We start from the raw sequence: 14,055 nt of genomic DNA on the forward strand, positions 1-14,055 counted from the left end.
CAGACACTGACTCTCACTGGGGTACAGTTCCACAGACACTGACTCTCACTGGGGGACAGTTCCACACACACTGACTCTCACTGGGGTACAGTTCCACAGACACTGACTCTCACTGGGGTACAGTTCCACAGACACTGACTCTCACTGGGGTACAGTTCCACAGACACTGACTCTCACTGGGGTACAGTTCCACAGGCACTGACTCTCACTGGGGTACAGTTCCACAGACACTGACTCTCACTGGGGTACAGTTCCACACACACTGACTTTCACTGGGATACAGTTCCACACACACTGACTCTCACTGGGGTACAGTTCCACACACACTGACTCTCACTGGGGTACAGTTCCACACACACTGACTCTCACTGGGGTACAGTTCCACACACACTGACTCTCACTGGGGTACAGTTCCACAGACACTGACTCTCACTGGGGTACAGTTCCACAGACACTGACTCTCACTGGGGTACAGTTCCACAGACACTGACTCTCACTGGGGTACAGTTCCACAGGCACTGACTCTCACTGGGGTACAGTTCCACAGACACTGACTCTCACTGGGGGACAGTTCCACAGACACTGACTCTCACTGGGGTACAGTTCCACAGACACTGACTCTCACTGGGGTACAGTTCCACAGACACTGACTCTCACTGGGGTACAGTTCCACGGACACTGACTCTCACTGGGGGACAGTTCCACAGACACTGACTCTCACTGGGGGACAGTTCCACAGACACTGACTCTCACTGGGGGACAGTTCCACAGACACTGACTCTCACTGGGGTACAGTTCCACAGACACTGACTCTCACTGGGGTACAGTTCCACAGACACTGACTCTCACTGGGGTACAGTTCCACGGACACTGACTCTCACTGGGGTACAGTTCCACGGACACTGACTCTCACTGGGGGACAGTTCCACACACACTGACTCTCACTGGGGGACAGTTCCACAGACACTGACTCTCACTGGGGTACAGTTCCACAGACACTGACTCTCACTGGGGGACAGTTCCACACACACTGACTCTCACTGGGGTACAGTTCCACACACACTGACTCTCACTGGGGTACAGTTCCACACACACTGACTCTCACTGGAGTACAGTTCCACAGACACTGACTCTCACTGGGGTACAGTTCCACAGACACTGACTCTCACTGGGGTACAGTTCCACGGACACTGACTCTCACTGGGGTACAGTTCCACACACACTGACTCTCACTGGGGTACAGTTCCACACACACTGACTCTCACTGGAGTACAGTTCCACAGACACTGACTCTCACTGGGGTACAGTTCCACAGACACTGACTCTCACTGGGGTACAGTTCCACAGACACTGACTCTCACTGGGGTACAGTTCCACAGACACTGACTCTCACTAGGGTCCAGTTCCACGGACACTGACTCTCACTGGGGTACAGTTCCACACACACTGACTCTCACTGGGGTACAGTTCCACAGACACTGACTCTCACTGGGGTACTGTTCCACACACACTGACTCTCACTGGGGTACAGTTCCACAGACACTGACTCTCACTGGGGTCCAGTTCCACGGACACTGACTCTCACTGGGGTCCAGTTCCACGGACACTGACTCTCACTGGGGTACAGTTCCACGGACACTGACTCTCACTGGGGTACAGTTCCACAGACACTGACTCTCACTGGGGTACAGTTCCACGGACACTGACTCTCACTGGGGTACAGTTCCACACACACTGACTCTCACTGGGGTACAGTTCCACACACACTGACTCTCACTGGAGTACAGTTCCACAGACACTGACTCTCACTGGGGTACAGTTCCACAGACACTGACTCTCACTGGGGTACAGTTCCACAGACACTGACTCTCACTGGGGTACAGTTCCACACACACTGACTCTCACTGGGGTACTGTTCCACACACACTGACTCTCACTGGGGTACAGTTCCACAGACACTGACTCTCACTGGGGTACTGTTCCACACACACTGACTCTCACTGGGGTACAGTTCCACAGACACTGACTCTCACTGGGGTACAGTTCCACGGACACTGACTCTCACTGGGGTACAGTTCCACGGACACTGACTCTCACTGGGGTACAGTTCCACAGACACTGACTCTCACTGGGGTACAGTTCCACAGACACCGACTCTCACTGGGGTACAGTTCCACGGACACTGACTCTCACTGGGGTACAGTTCCACAGACACTGACTCTCACTGGGGTACAGTTCCACGGACACTGACTCTCACTGGGGTACAGTTCCACGGACACTGACTCTCACTGGGGTACAGTTCCACAGACACCGACTCTCACTGGGGTACAGTTCCACACACACTGACTCTCGCTGGAGTGATAAGATGAGAAGGTGGGTTTGTCAGATGTGATGAGAAGGTGGGATTGAGGGACATGGTGATAAGGTGAGTCGATGAACTCAACATTGTTCAAAAAGGGGGCGGGGTCTTTGGTATTTCGCACTCCCTCCATGGTTGTGCCATTGGTTAATCATGGATTGGACTCCACAGTCACCAACTCTCATACATTGGTCAAGTGAGATCCACATGCTCCAATCCCATCCCTCCCCCCACTTTTTAAAAGAAATAAGGAGTTATTTACTGGTCAGAATGTTAATATTATTAATTTAATTGTCAGGGCTGTTATTGGAAGTGTAAGTTACTGTCTTCGTCGCGCAGTGTTGGGGATTATGGGATGTGTGAGTTGGGTTGTCATCACCGCTGGATTCCCTCCAGTAAACTGCAGTTAAAAAAAACACAAGTCCACAGAACGCCTTCCAGGCTCTTGTCATCTGTGAGAGCCTTTGGGGAGCTGGCTGGGCTGTGGATCGGACGTGGGATTTGTCCAACCGTGGTGAGATCTGTAGATTTCATTTTCAGATTTCGTCAATGTTTATTGCTCTGCGATCTGTGTCCGAGCTCAGGGGAGAGCAATCTCCAGCTCTCCGCTCAAAACATTTCTTGCACGAGGAATTGGGTTTCAGTGCAGTTCAGTAGGGTCCAGATATTTCCCACCTCGGGTCAATTGGTGTCACTCTCCACTCAAAAGGTCGTGGGTTTGTGTCCCCACTCCAGAGACTTGGGCCCATAATCCAGGCTGACACTCCCAGTGCAATACTGAGGGAGCGCTGCACTGTTGGAGGGTCAGTACTGAGGGAGCGCTGCACTGTCGGAGGGTCAGTACTGAGGGAGCGCCGCACTGTCGGAGGGTCAGTACTGAGGGAGCGCTGCACTGTCGGAGGGTCAGTACTGAGGGAGCGCTGCACTGTCGGAGGGTCAGTACTGAGGGAGCGCCGCACTGTCGGAGGTGCCGTCTTTCAGATGAGACGGTAAACTGAGGCCCCGTCTGCCCTCTCAGGTGGATGTAAAAGATCCCATGGCCACTATTTTGAAGAGGAGCAGGGGGAGTTCTCCCCGGTCTCCTGGCCAATATTTATCGTAAGAATATAAGAAATAGGAGCAGGAGTAGGCCACACGGCCCCTCGATCCTACTCCATCATTCAATAAGATCACTGCTGATCTTCAACCTCAACTCCACTTTCCTGCCCAATCCCCAGATCCCTTGATTCCCCTCGAGTCCAAAAATCTATCGATCTCAGCTTTGAATGTACTCAATGACTCAGCATCCACAGCCCTCTGGGGGAGAGAATTCCAAAGATTCACAACCCTCTGAGTGAAGAAATTCCTCCTCATCTCAGTCTAAATGGCCGACCCCTTATCCTGAGACTATGCCCCCTAGTTCTAGACTCTCCAGCCAGGGGAAACAGCCTCTCAGTATCTACCCTGTCAAGCTCCCTCAGAATCATATATGTTTCAATGAGATCACCTCTCATTCTTCTAAACTCCAGAGAGTATAGGCCCATTCTACTCAACCTCTCCTCTTAGGACAACCCTCTCATCCCAGGAATTAATCTAGTGAACCTTCGTTGCACCGCCTCTAAGGCAAGTATATCCTTCCTTAGATAAGGAGATCAAAACTGTACACAGTACTCCAGGTGAGGTTTCACCAAAGTCCTGTACAATTGTAGCAAGACTTCCTTACTCATGTACTCCGACATCCTTGCTATAAAGGCCAACATGCCATTTGCCTTCCTAATTGCTTGCTGTACCTGCATGCTAACTTTCTGTGTTTCTTGTACGAGGATACCCAAATCCATCTGAACACCAACATTTAATAGTTTCTCACCATTTAAAACATTTTCTGTTTTTCTGTTTTTCCTACGAAAGTGAATAACCTCACATTTCCCCACATTATACTCCATCTGCCACCTTCCTGCCCACTCACTTAACCTGTCGATATCCCTTTGCAGACTCTCTGTGTCCTCCTCACAGCTTACTTTCCCACCTAGCTTTGTATCGTCTGCAAACTTGGATACATTACACTCGGTCCCTTCATCTAAGTCATTAATATAGATTGTAAATAGCTGAGGCCCAAGCACTGATCCTTACGGCACCCCACTAGTTACAGCCTGACAACCCGAGAATGACCCGTTTATCCCTACTCTCTATTTTCTGTCCATTAACCAATCCTCTATCCATGCTAATATAGAATCATAAAATCATAGAAGTTTACAACATGGAAACAGGCCCTTCGGCCCAACATGTCCTTGTCGCCCAGTTTATACCACTAAGCTAGTCCCAATTGCCTGCACTTGGCCCATATCCCTCTATACCCATCTCACCCATGTAACTGTCCAAATGCTTTTTAAAAGACAAAATTGTACCCGCCTCTACTACTGCCTCTGGCAGCTCGTTCCAGACACTCACCACCCTTTGAGTGAAAAAATTGCCCCCTCTGGACCCTTTTGTATCTCTCCCCTCTCACCTTAAATCTATGTCCCCTCGTTATAGACTCCCCTACCTTTGGGAAAAGATTTTGACTATCTACCTTATCTATGCCCCTCATTATTTTATAGACTTCTATAAGATCACCCCTTAACCTCCTACTCTCCAGGGAAAAAAGTCCCAGTCTGTCTAACCTCTCCCTGTAAGTCAAACCATCAAGTCCCGGTAGCATCCTAGTAGATCTTTTCTGCACTCTTTCTAGTTTAATAATATCCTTTCTATAATAGGGTGACCAGAACTGTACACAGTATTCCAAGTGTGGCCTTACTAATGTCTTGTACAACTTCAACAAGACATCCCAACTCCTGTATTCAATGTTCTGACCAATGAAACCAAGCATGCTGAATGCCTTCTTCACCACCCTATCCACCTGTGACTCCACTTTCAAGGAGCTATGAACCTGTACTCCTAGATCTCTTTGTTCTATAACTCTCCCCAACGCCCTACCATTAACGGAGTAGGTCCTGGCCCGATTCGATCTACCAAAATGCATCACCTCACATTTATCTAAATTAAACTCCATCTGCCATTCATCGGCCCACTGGCCCAATTTATCAAGATCCCGTTGCAATCCTAGATAACCTTCTTCACTGTCCACAATGCCACCAATCTTGGTGTCATCTGCAAACTTACTAACCATGCCTCCTAAATTCTCATCCAAATCATTAATATAAATAACAAATAACAGCGGACCCAGCACCGATCCCTGAGGCACACCGCTGGTCACAGGCCTCCAGTCTGAAAAACAACCCTCGACAACCACCCTCTGTCTTCTGCCGTCAATCCAATTTTGTATCCAATTGGCTACCTCACCTTGGATCCCGTGAGATTTAACCTTATGTAATATATTAACCGCATCCCCCACCTCCCCCCAAGAGCCCTTATCTTGCATAACAACCTTTTATGTGGCACCTTATAGAAACATAGAAAATAGGAGTAGGAGTAGGCCATTCAGCCCTTCGAGCCATTCAATATGATCATGGCTGATCCTCTATCTCAACACCATATTCCCGCTCTCTCCCCATACCCCTTGATGTCTTTTGTGTCTAGAAATCTATCTATCTCCTTCTTAAATATATTCAGTGACTTGGCCTCCACAGCCTTCTGTGGTAGAGAATTCCACAGGTTCACCACCCTCTGAGTGAAGAAATTTCTCCTCATCTCAGTCCTAAATGTTCTACCCCGTATCCTGAGACTGTGAGTCCTCGTTCTGGACCCCCCCCCCAGCCAGGGGAAACATCCTCCCAGCATCCAGTCTGTCTAACCCTGTCAGAATTTTATTTTTCAATGAGATCTCCTCTCATTCTTCTAAACTCGAGTGAATACAGGCCGAGTCGACGGAACCTTTTATCAAATACCTTTTGAAAATCCAAATATACGACATCCACTGGTTCCCCTTTATCTACCCTGCTAGTTACAGCCTCAAAAAACTCGAATAGATTTGTCAAACACGATTTCCCTTTCATAAAACCATGTTGACTCTGCCTAATCATATTGTGATTTTCCAAGTGCCCTGTTACCACTTCCTTAATTATGGATTCCAGCATTTTCCCGACCACTGATGTCAGGCTAACTGGCCTGTAGTTCCCTGTTTTCTCTCTCCCTCCTTTCTTGAATAGCGGGGTTACATTTGCTACCTTCCAATCCACGGGGACTGTTATAGAATCTAGAGAATTTTGGAAGATCACAACCAATGCATCCACTATCTCTGCAGCCACCTCTTTTAGAACCCTCGGATGTCGGTCATCAGATCCAGGGGATTTATCGGTTTTCAGTCCCATTAGTTTCTCCAGTAATTTTTCTCCACTGATATTAATTACTTTAAGTTCCTCCCTCTCATTTACCCCTTGGTTCCCCACTATTTCTGGAATGCTTTTTGTGTCTTCTACTGTGAAGACAGATACAAAATATTTGTTTAATGCATCTGTCATTTCCTTATTCCCCATTATAATTTCTCCTGTCTCAGCCTCTAAGGGACCAATGTTTACTTTTCCTACTCTCTTCCTTTTCACATACTTATAGAAGCTCTTACAATCTGTTTTTATATTTCTTGCTAGTTTACTCATATTCTATTTTCTCCCTTTTTATCAATTTTTTGGTCGTCCTTTGCAAGTTTCTAAAACTCTCCCAATCCTCAGGCTTACTACTCTTCTTGGCAACATTATGGGCCTCTTCTTTTAATCTAATACTATCCTTAACTTCTTTAGTCAGCCACTGATGGATCACTTTTCCCGTGGAGATTTTATTTCTCAATGGAATGTATATTTGTTGAGAATATTGAAATATTTCTTTAAATGTTTGCCATTGCTTTTCAACTGTCAAACCTTTAATTTAATTTCCCAATCTACCTTAGCCAACTCACCCCTCATACTTATATAATTGGCTTTATTTAAGTTTGAGACTCTAGTTTCGGACTTAAGTATGTCATTCTCAAACTCAAAGTGAAATTCTGTCATATTATGATCACTCTTCCCCAGAGGATCCTTTACTGTAGGATTACTAATCAACCCTGTCTTATTACACAATACAAGATCTAAAATAGTCTGTTCCCTGGTTGTTTCGTTGATGTATTGCTCTAGGAAACCATCTCGAATGCATTCCATTAATTTGCCCCCCAAACTGCTTTTGCCAATTTGGTTTGGCCAGTCTATATGCAGATTAAAGTCCCCCATGATTACTGCATTACCTTTTGTTACAAGCTCCTATTATTTCATGATTATCCCTCAACCAACATCAGTAAAACGGATTATCTGGTGATTATCACTTTGCTGTTTGTGGGATCTTGCTGTGCGCAAATTGGCTGCCCCGTTTCCTACATTACAAAAGTGACTACATTTCAAAAATACTTCATTGGCTGTAAAGCGCTTTGGGACGTCCTGAGATCGTGAAATGTGCTATAGAAATGCGAGTTGTGTCTTTCTCTCGAGGTGTGTCTGAGAGACGAGTATGATGCTGTTTAGAACAGGTCTTTCTCCGTATTTTCTTTATCCTTTTACAAACTGAAGGTGGAGAGAGTTACGATGATGGGGTGACGACCGAGCACAGTGACAATCACTTAAATTACCCGAACGTCAGTGTGGTGGGCCGCAAGCAGACCAGAGTCAGCCCAAAGACTACAGCAGTGATTCGGGAGAAAAACAACGCACAGTGGCGCTCGCTGGATCGGGGGAACAAGGGTCCTCATGGTGAGGAGGCGAGGAGGACACGGCCCACGCTGGTAAACTCACCGCAGACAGAGAGCTTCTCTCTCACACTGTAACTTGTCTTTTCTCTTTCAGACACTGGCTGACCTGCACACTCCCAGTGTTGGCTGCCGTCTATTTTTAATTCCACTTTGGTTTTTTTTGGTAGCTCAGTGAGGCTGTGTTCACCAGAGAGAGCCCGCACTGTGTGAACAATCTTCATGTACAGTGACCTTCTCACCCCAACACAACTGCTGCCATCTGCCACTTCCCCATCAAGCTATTTTCCTGTCTTCGAGTCCCTGTTATGTCTGGACTGTGCTACGATGCCTCACTCCACTTCCTTCCCCTCTCTTCCCCCACACCCCGTCTCCACCCCACATCCCATCTCCACCCACTTTCTCTTATCTCCCCGCTGCTCTTTCTCTCTATGTCCTCTGCTGTACCCTATTTGTTTCTCCCACAGCTGTCTCTTGTCTCCGCTTTTTAAGAAAGGAGAGAGAGGGAAACCGGGGAATTATAGACCAGTTAGCCAAACATCTGTTGTGGGGAAAATGCTGGAGTCTATAATTAAGGATAGGGTGACTGAACACCTCGAGAATTTTCAGTTAATCAGAGAGAGCCAGCATGGATTTGTGAAAGGTAGGTCGTGCCTGACAAACCTGATTGAATTTTTTGAAGAGGTGACTAAAGTAGTGGACAGGGGAATGTCAATGGATGTTATTTATATGGACTTCCAGAAGGCATTTGATAAGGTCCCACATAAGAGACTGTTAGCTAAGATGGAAGCCCATGGAATCGAGGGAAAAGTACGGACTTGGTTAGGAAGTTGGCTGAGCGAAAGGCAACAGAGAGTAGGGATAACGGGTAGGTACTCACATTGGCAGGATGTGACTAGTGGAGTCCCGCAGGGATCTGTCTTGGGGCCTCAATTATTCACAATATTATTAACGACTTAGATGAAGGCATAGAAAGTCTCATATCTAAGTTTGCTGATGACACAAAGATTGGTGGCATTGTAAGCAGTGTAGATGAGAACATAAAATTACAAAGGGATATTGATAGATTAGGTGAATGGGCAAAACTGTGGCAAATGGAATTCAATGTAGACAAATGTGAGGTCATCCACTTTGGATCAAAAAAGGATAGAACAGGGTACTTTCTAAATGGTGAAAAGTTAAAAACAGTGGATGTCCAAAGGGACTTCGGGGTTCAGGTACATCGATCATTGAAGTGTCATGAACAGGTGCAGAAAATAATCAATAAGGCTAATGGAATGCTGGCCTTCATATCGAGAGGACTAGAGTACAAGGGGGCAGTAGTTATGCTGCAGCTATACAAAACCCTGGTTAGACCGCACCTGGAGTACTGTGAGCAGTTCTGGGCACCGCACCTTCGGAAGGACATATTGGCCTTGGAGGGAGTGCAGCGTAGGTTTACTAGAATGATACCAGGACTTCAAGGGTTAAGTTACAAGGAGAGATTACACAAAGTGGGGTTGTATTCTCTGGAGTTTCGAAGGTTAAGGGGTGATCTGATCGAAGTTTATAAGATATTAAGGGGAACAGATAGGGTGGATAGAGAGAAACTATTTCCGCTGGTTGGGGATTCTAGGAGTAGGGGGCACAGTCTAAAAATTAGAGCCAGACCTTTCAGGAGCGAGATTAGAAAACATTTCTACACACAAAGGGTGGTAGAAGTTTGGAACTCTCTTCCGCAAACGGCAATTGATACTAGCTCAATTGCTAAATTTAAATCTGAGATAGATAGCTTTTTGGCAACCAAAGGTATTAAGGGATATGGGCCAAAGGCAGGTATATGGAGTTAGATCACAGATCAGCCATGATCTTATCAAATGGCGGAGCAGGCACGAGGGGCTGAATGGCCTACTCCTGTTCCTATGTTCTTATGTCTTAGCCTCTATCTCTCTCTCTCTCTCTCTCTGTCATTCTCTGTCTCTCTCAATCTCTCTCTCTCGCCCTTTCTCTCTCTTTCTCTATCTCTTCCTCTGTCTGTCTGCCCCTTTCTGTGTGTATTTCTCTCTCTCGCACACACACACTCTGTCTCAGAGTCTCTCTGCGTATGTGTGTTTCTCTCTAACGTATGCAGTACCTGCCCTCCCCAGTTCCCTCTCAGCTGCACACGTGCGCAGCTGCGCGGCGGTTAGTGGTGTGTCACACACATCGTCGTTCATCCGTGCCCCCAACCAGCACTCTCTGGTGGAGACGCTGCTGAGGTGGCATCAGCTACCAATCACTTGCAGAAAAGGTGGAGTTAAAGTTCGGTTGGACGGGAGTGTCATACTGCGGATATCTGTGTCCGGAGCGGGTCAGTGGTACGGCCGCTCAGAGACCGGTCTCCACAAATAGTACACTGTCCATTCGATATACATATATATATTCATTGGACAAATAGTGTAAAAATATAAAATATATTAAAGAAGCAGTGTAATGGTTTATATATATATTGAAGAAATAGTGTAAAAGTTTATATATATTATATAAAAATATATACTAATTGGACAAATAGTGTAAAAGTTTATATATACACATTTCCATCCCTTCATGATGTAACTGATTTGAGTTTCCAATCAGAAAAGCTCAGCACACGAGGATTCAGTGAAGATTCAGTGAGGAGATGCATTTGATTAAATGAAAGCTTTTCACCTCTAGTGCAAATTGTGGAGAATTGTTACTTTAGTCTAAAGACAAACATATTCAGGCATTGGCAGCAAATAACATCGGAGGGAGTCTATGATTAGTGCAATTAACAGTTTTTGTCACCATCCTATTGGACGTTAGCTTCTGAAGTAAACTGCACATAAACCCAAATTACCCAAACCCAAATTATCTTTTCCCAAAGGTCGGGGAGTCTATAATGAGGGGGCATAGATTTAAGGTGAGAGGGGAGAGATACAAAAGGGTCCAGAGGGGCAATTTTTTCACTCAAAGGGTGATGAGTGTCTGGAGCGAGCTGCCAGAGGCACATTGTAATAATCGTTATCGATTTCCATATTTCATATTTACAAATTAAATTATTCTGACACAAGATCATAGATCGAATCGGGCCAGGGACCTACTCCGTTAATGGTAGGGCGTTGGGGAGAGTTATAGAACAAAGAGATCTGGGAGTACAGGTTCATAGCTCCTTGAAAGTGGAGTCACAGGTGGATAGGGTGGTGAAGAAGGCATTCAGCATGCTTGGTTTCATTGGTCAGAACATTGAATACAGGAGTTGGGATGTCTTGTTGAAGTTGTACAAGACATTAGTAAGGCCACACTTGGAATACTGTGTACAGTTCTGGTCACCATATTATAGAAAGGATATTATTAAACTAGAAAGAGTGCAGAAAAGATTTACTAGGATGCTACCGGGACTTGATGGTTTGACTTATAGGGAGAGGTTGGATAGACTGAGACTTTTTTCCCTGGAGAGTAGGAGGTTAAGGGGTGATCTTATAGAAGTCTATAAAATAATGAGGGGCATAGATAAGGTAGATAGTCAAAATCTTTTCCAAAGGTAGGGGAGTCTATAACGAGGGGGCATAGATTTAAGGTGAGAGGGGGAGAGATACAAAAGGGTCCAGAGGGGCAATTTTTTCACTCAAAGGGTGGTGAGTGTCTGGAACGAGCTGCCAGAGGCAGTTTTAGAGGCGGGTACAATTTTGTCTTTTAAAATGGGTAAGATGGGTATAGAGGGGATATGGGCCAAGTGCAGGCAACTGGGACTAGCTTAGTGGTATAAACTGGGCGACATGGACATGTTGGGCCGAAGAGCCTGTTTCCATGTTGTAAACTTCTATGATTCTATGTGTAATACTGTTACTAAGATCCTTCTACAATTGTGCTAAACTATACTTTCCAATCACATTGGTACATTGTAATGAAAACACTGAAGTTGATTTAAATTGTTTTATACAATCACTGTCCAAAGTCCCTGAGTTGCCCCAAGGATTGTCTCTTTTTATCTTTGTCCGTTGCCTCCCTCAGTTCAGGTTCTTCATGTCCAAACTGCTCCCTGCCTTATACAGAGGCCAAAACTAATGAGACCTGCAGATGTACAATTGTATTACAAATCATTTTTTAAATCCTGCTAAGCATTCAATGGGGCGAGGGGGTGGGAGCTTTAATTAAACTGTTCCCTATCCCCAAATTCACACCGACTGATTTGACAGCTGTTTTTGTATTTCTGACTCAATTTAAAAATTCTGATTGCACACGATTTATGTCTGTTTGACCTCGGAGTCATTAAGCTGAGAGGGGTCTGCTCAATCCTAGTGCAACTTAAGAAACCCATTTCATAAATTATATAAATTTATCAGCCAATATTACATTAAATTGTTACAATTATCCATTATTTTGTATATTTGTTCTGTTTGTTATTTACCCTGAATAATGTTTTCGAAAAAGTGGTTCCATTTAAAGTTGTGGTTTTTTATGGTGGCGCAGTGTCTTTATATCGGTGACAAACCCAAATTCATTCTGCACACGGCCGAAAATATTAGCAGGAATATTGCTGCCCTGGGAGTGTCTGATTAACACTTTCAGTGGTTTGCCTTAGTGTATATACAATACAGTAAGGAGTATATCGCTTATATAACATTTTTATTGGCGCTCTGCCAGAAAGTGATTTTAAATATTCAGGTTCTCCTGCATCAAATCATGGAATCTTACATTGCAGGAGGAGGCCATTCGGCCCATTCTTACCTGTGCCAGCTCTTTGAAACAGCTATCCAATTAGTCCCACTCCTCTGCTCATTCCCCATAGTCCTGCTAATTTTTCCTTTTCAAGTATTTATCCAATTCCCTTTTGAAAGTTATTATTGAATCTGCTTCCACCGCCCTTTCAGGCAGCGCATTCCAGATCAGAACAACTCACTGAGTAAAAACATTTCTCCTCATCTCCCCTCTGGTTCTTTTGCCAATCACCTTAAATCTGTGTCCTCTGGTTACCGACCCTCCTGCCACTGGAAACAGTTTCTCCTTATTTACTCTTTCAAAACCCTTCATGATTTTGAACACCTCGATCAAATCTCCCATTGACCTTCTCTGCTCTAAGGAGAACAATCCCAGCTTCTCCAGTCTCTCCACATAACTGAAGTCCCTCATCCCTGGAACCATTCTAGTAAATCTCCTCTGCACCCTCTCTAAGGCCTTCACATCCTTCCTAAAGTGCGGTGACCAGAATTAAACACAATATCCCAGCTGGGACCTAACCAGTGTTTTATGAAACTTGTGAAAAAGTTTGTTCGCTGGCACTTGCTTTGACAGTGACTCTGTGGGCAAAAAAGCACTGCTGGTGTGGGACTGAGAAACTCAGGCCAGGAAGGGTGCAGGTTTGCTCCGTGGTCTGTGCTGAGCAGGACAGCTCTTGCCCTGGTGAACAGTGTAGGAGTTATCATTGGCCTCAGTACCCGTCAGTTCAGGAGGGACAGTTGAGCGGTCTCCCTGCTTCTGATCATAGTGCAGCTAGGGACACCTACTGGAAAGTGTGTGTCTGTGCGTGCACACGTGGTTATGCCGCACCTGGTCGAATATCCCTCCTGCGGTCTCCACACCTGCCTCAGATCATCTGCTGCTGAAACCCTCATCTTTGCTTCTGTTACCTCCAGACTCCGCTGTTTCCAATGCTCTCCTGGCCGGCCTCCCATCTTCCACCCTCCATAAACTTGAGCTCATCCAAAACTCTGCTGCCCCGTATCCAACTCGCACCAAGTCCCGTTCACCCATCACCCCCTGTGCTCACTGACCCACATTGGCTCCCGGTCCGGGAACGCCTCGATTTTAAAATTCTGATCCTTGTTTCAAATCCCCTCCATGGGCCCTCGCCCCCCTCCCTATCTCTGTAACCTCCTCCAGCCCTACAACCCTCCGAGATCTCTGCGCTCCTCCAATTCTTGCCTCTTGCGCAGCCCCGATTTCCATCACTCCACCATTGGCGGGCCGTGCCTTCAGCTGCCTCTGCCCTAAGCTCTGGAATTCCCTCCTTAAACCTCTTCCCCTCTCCGCC

The 14,055-nt window shown here is 46.0% G+C and overlaps 1 protein-coding gene across 1 annotated transcript in view; it reads left to right on the forward strand.

The window, feature by feature from the left end:
• Window positions 1–14,055, forward strand: part of LOC137323454 (insulin-like growth factor-binding protein 2) — a 42,322-nt gene that overhangs the window by 25,393 nt on the left and 2,874 nt on the right. Inside the window, 1 exon segment of the mRNA XM_067986937.1 lies at window positions 7,870–8,081. Within this exon segment, the coding sequence (XP_067843038.1) occupies window positions 7,870–8,081 (212 nt within the window).

This window comes from Heptranchias perlo, chromosome 7 (genome assembly GCF_035084215.1).
Source record: "Heptranchias perlo isolate sHepPer1 chromosome 7, sHepPer1.hap1, whole genome shotgun sequence".
Lineage (NCBI taxonomy): Eukaryota > Metazoa > Chordata > Chondrichthyes > Hexanchiformes > Hexanchidae > Heptranchias > Heptranchias perlo.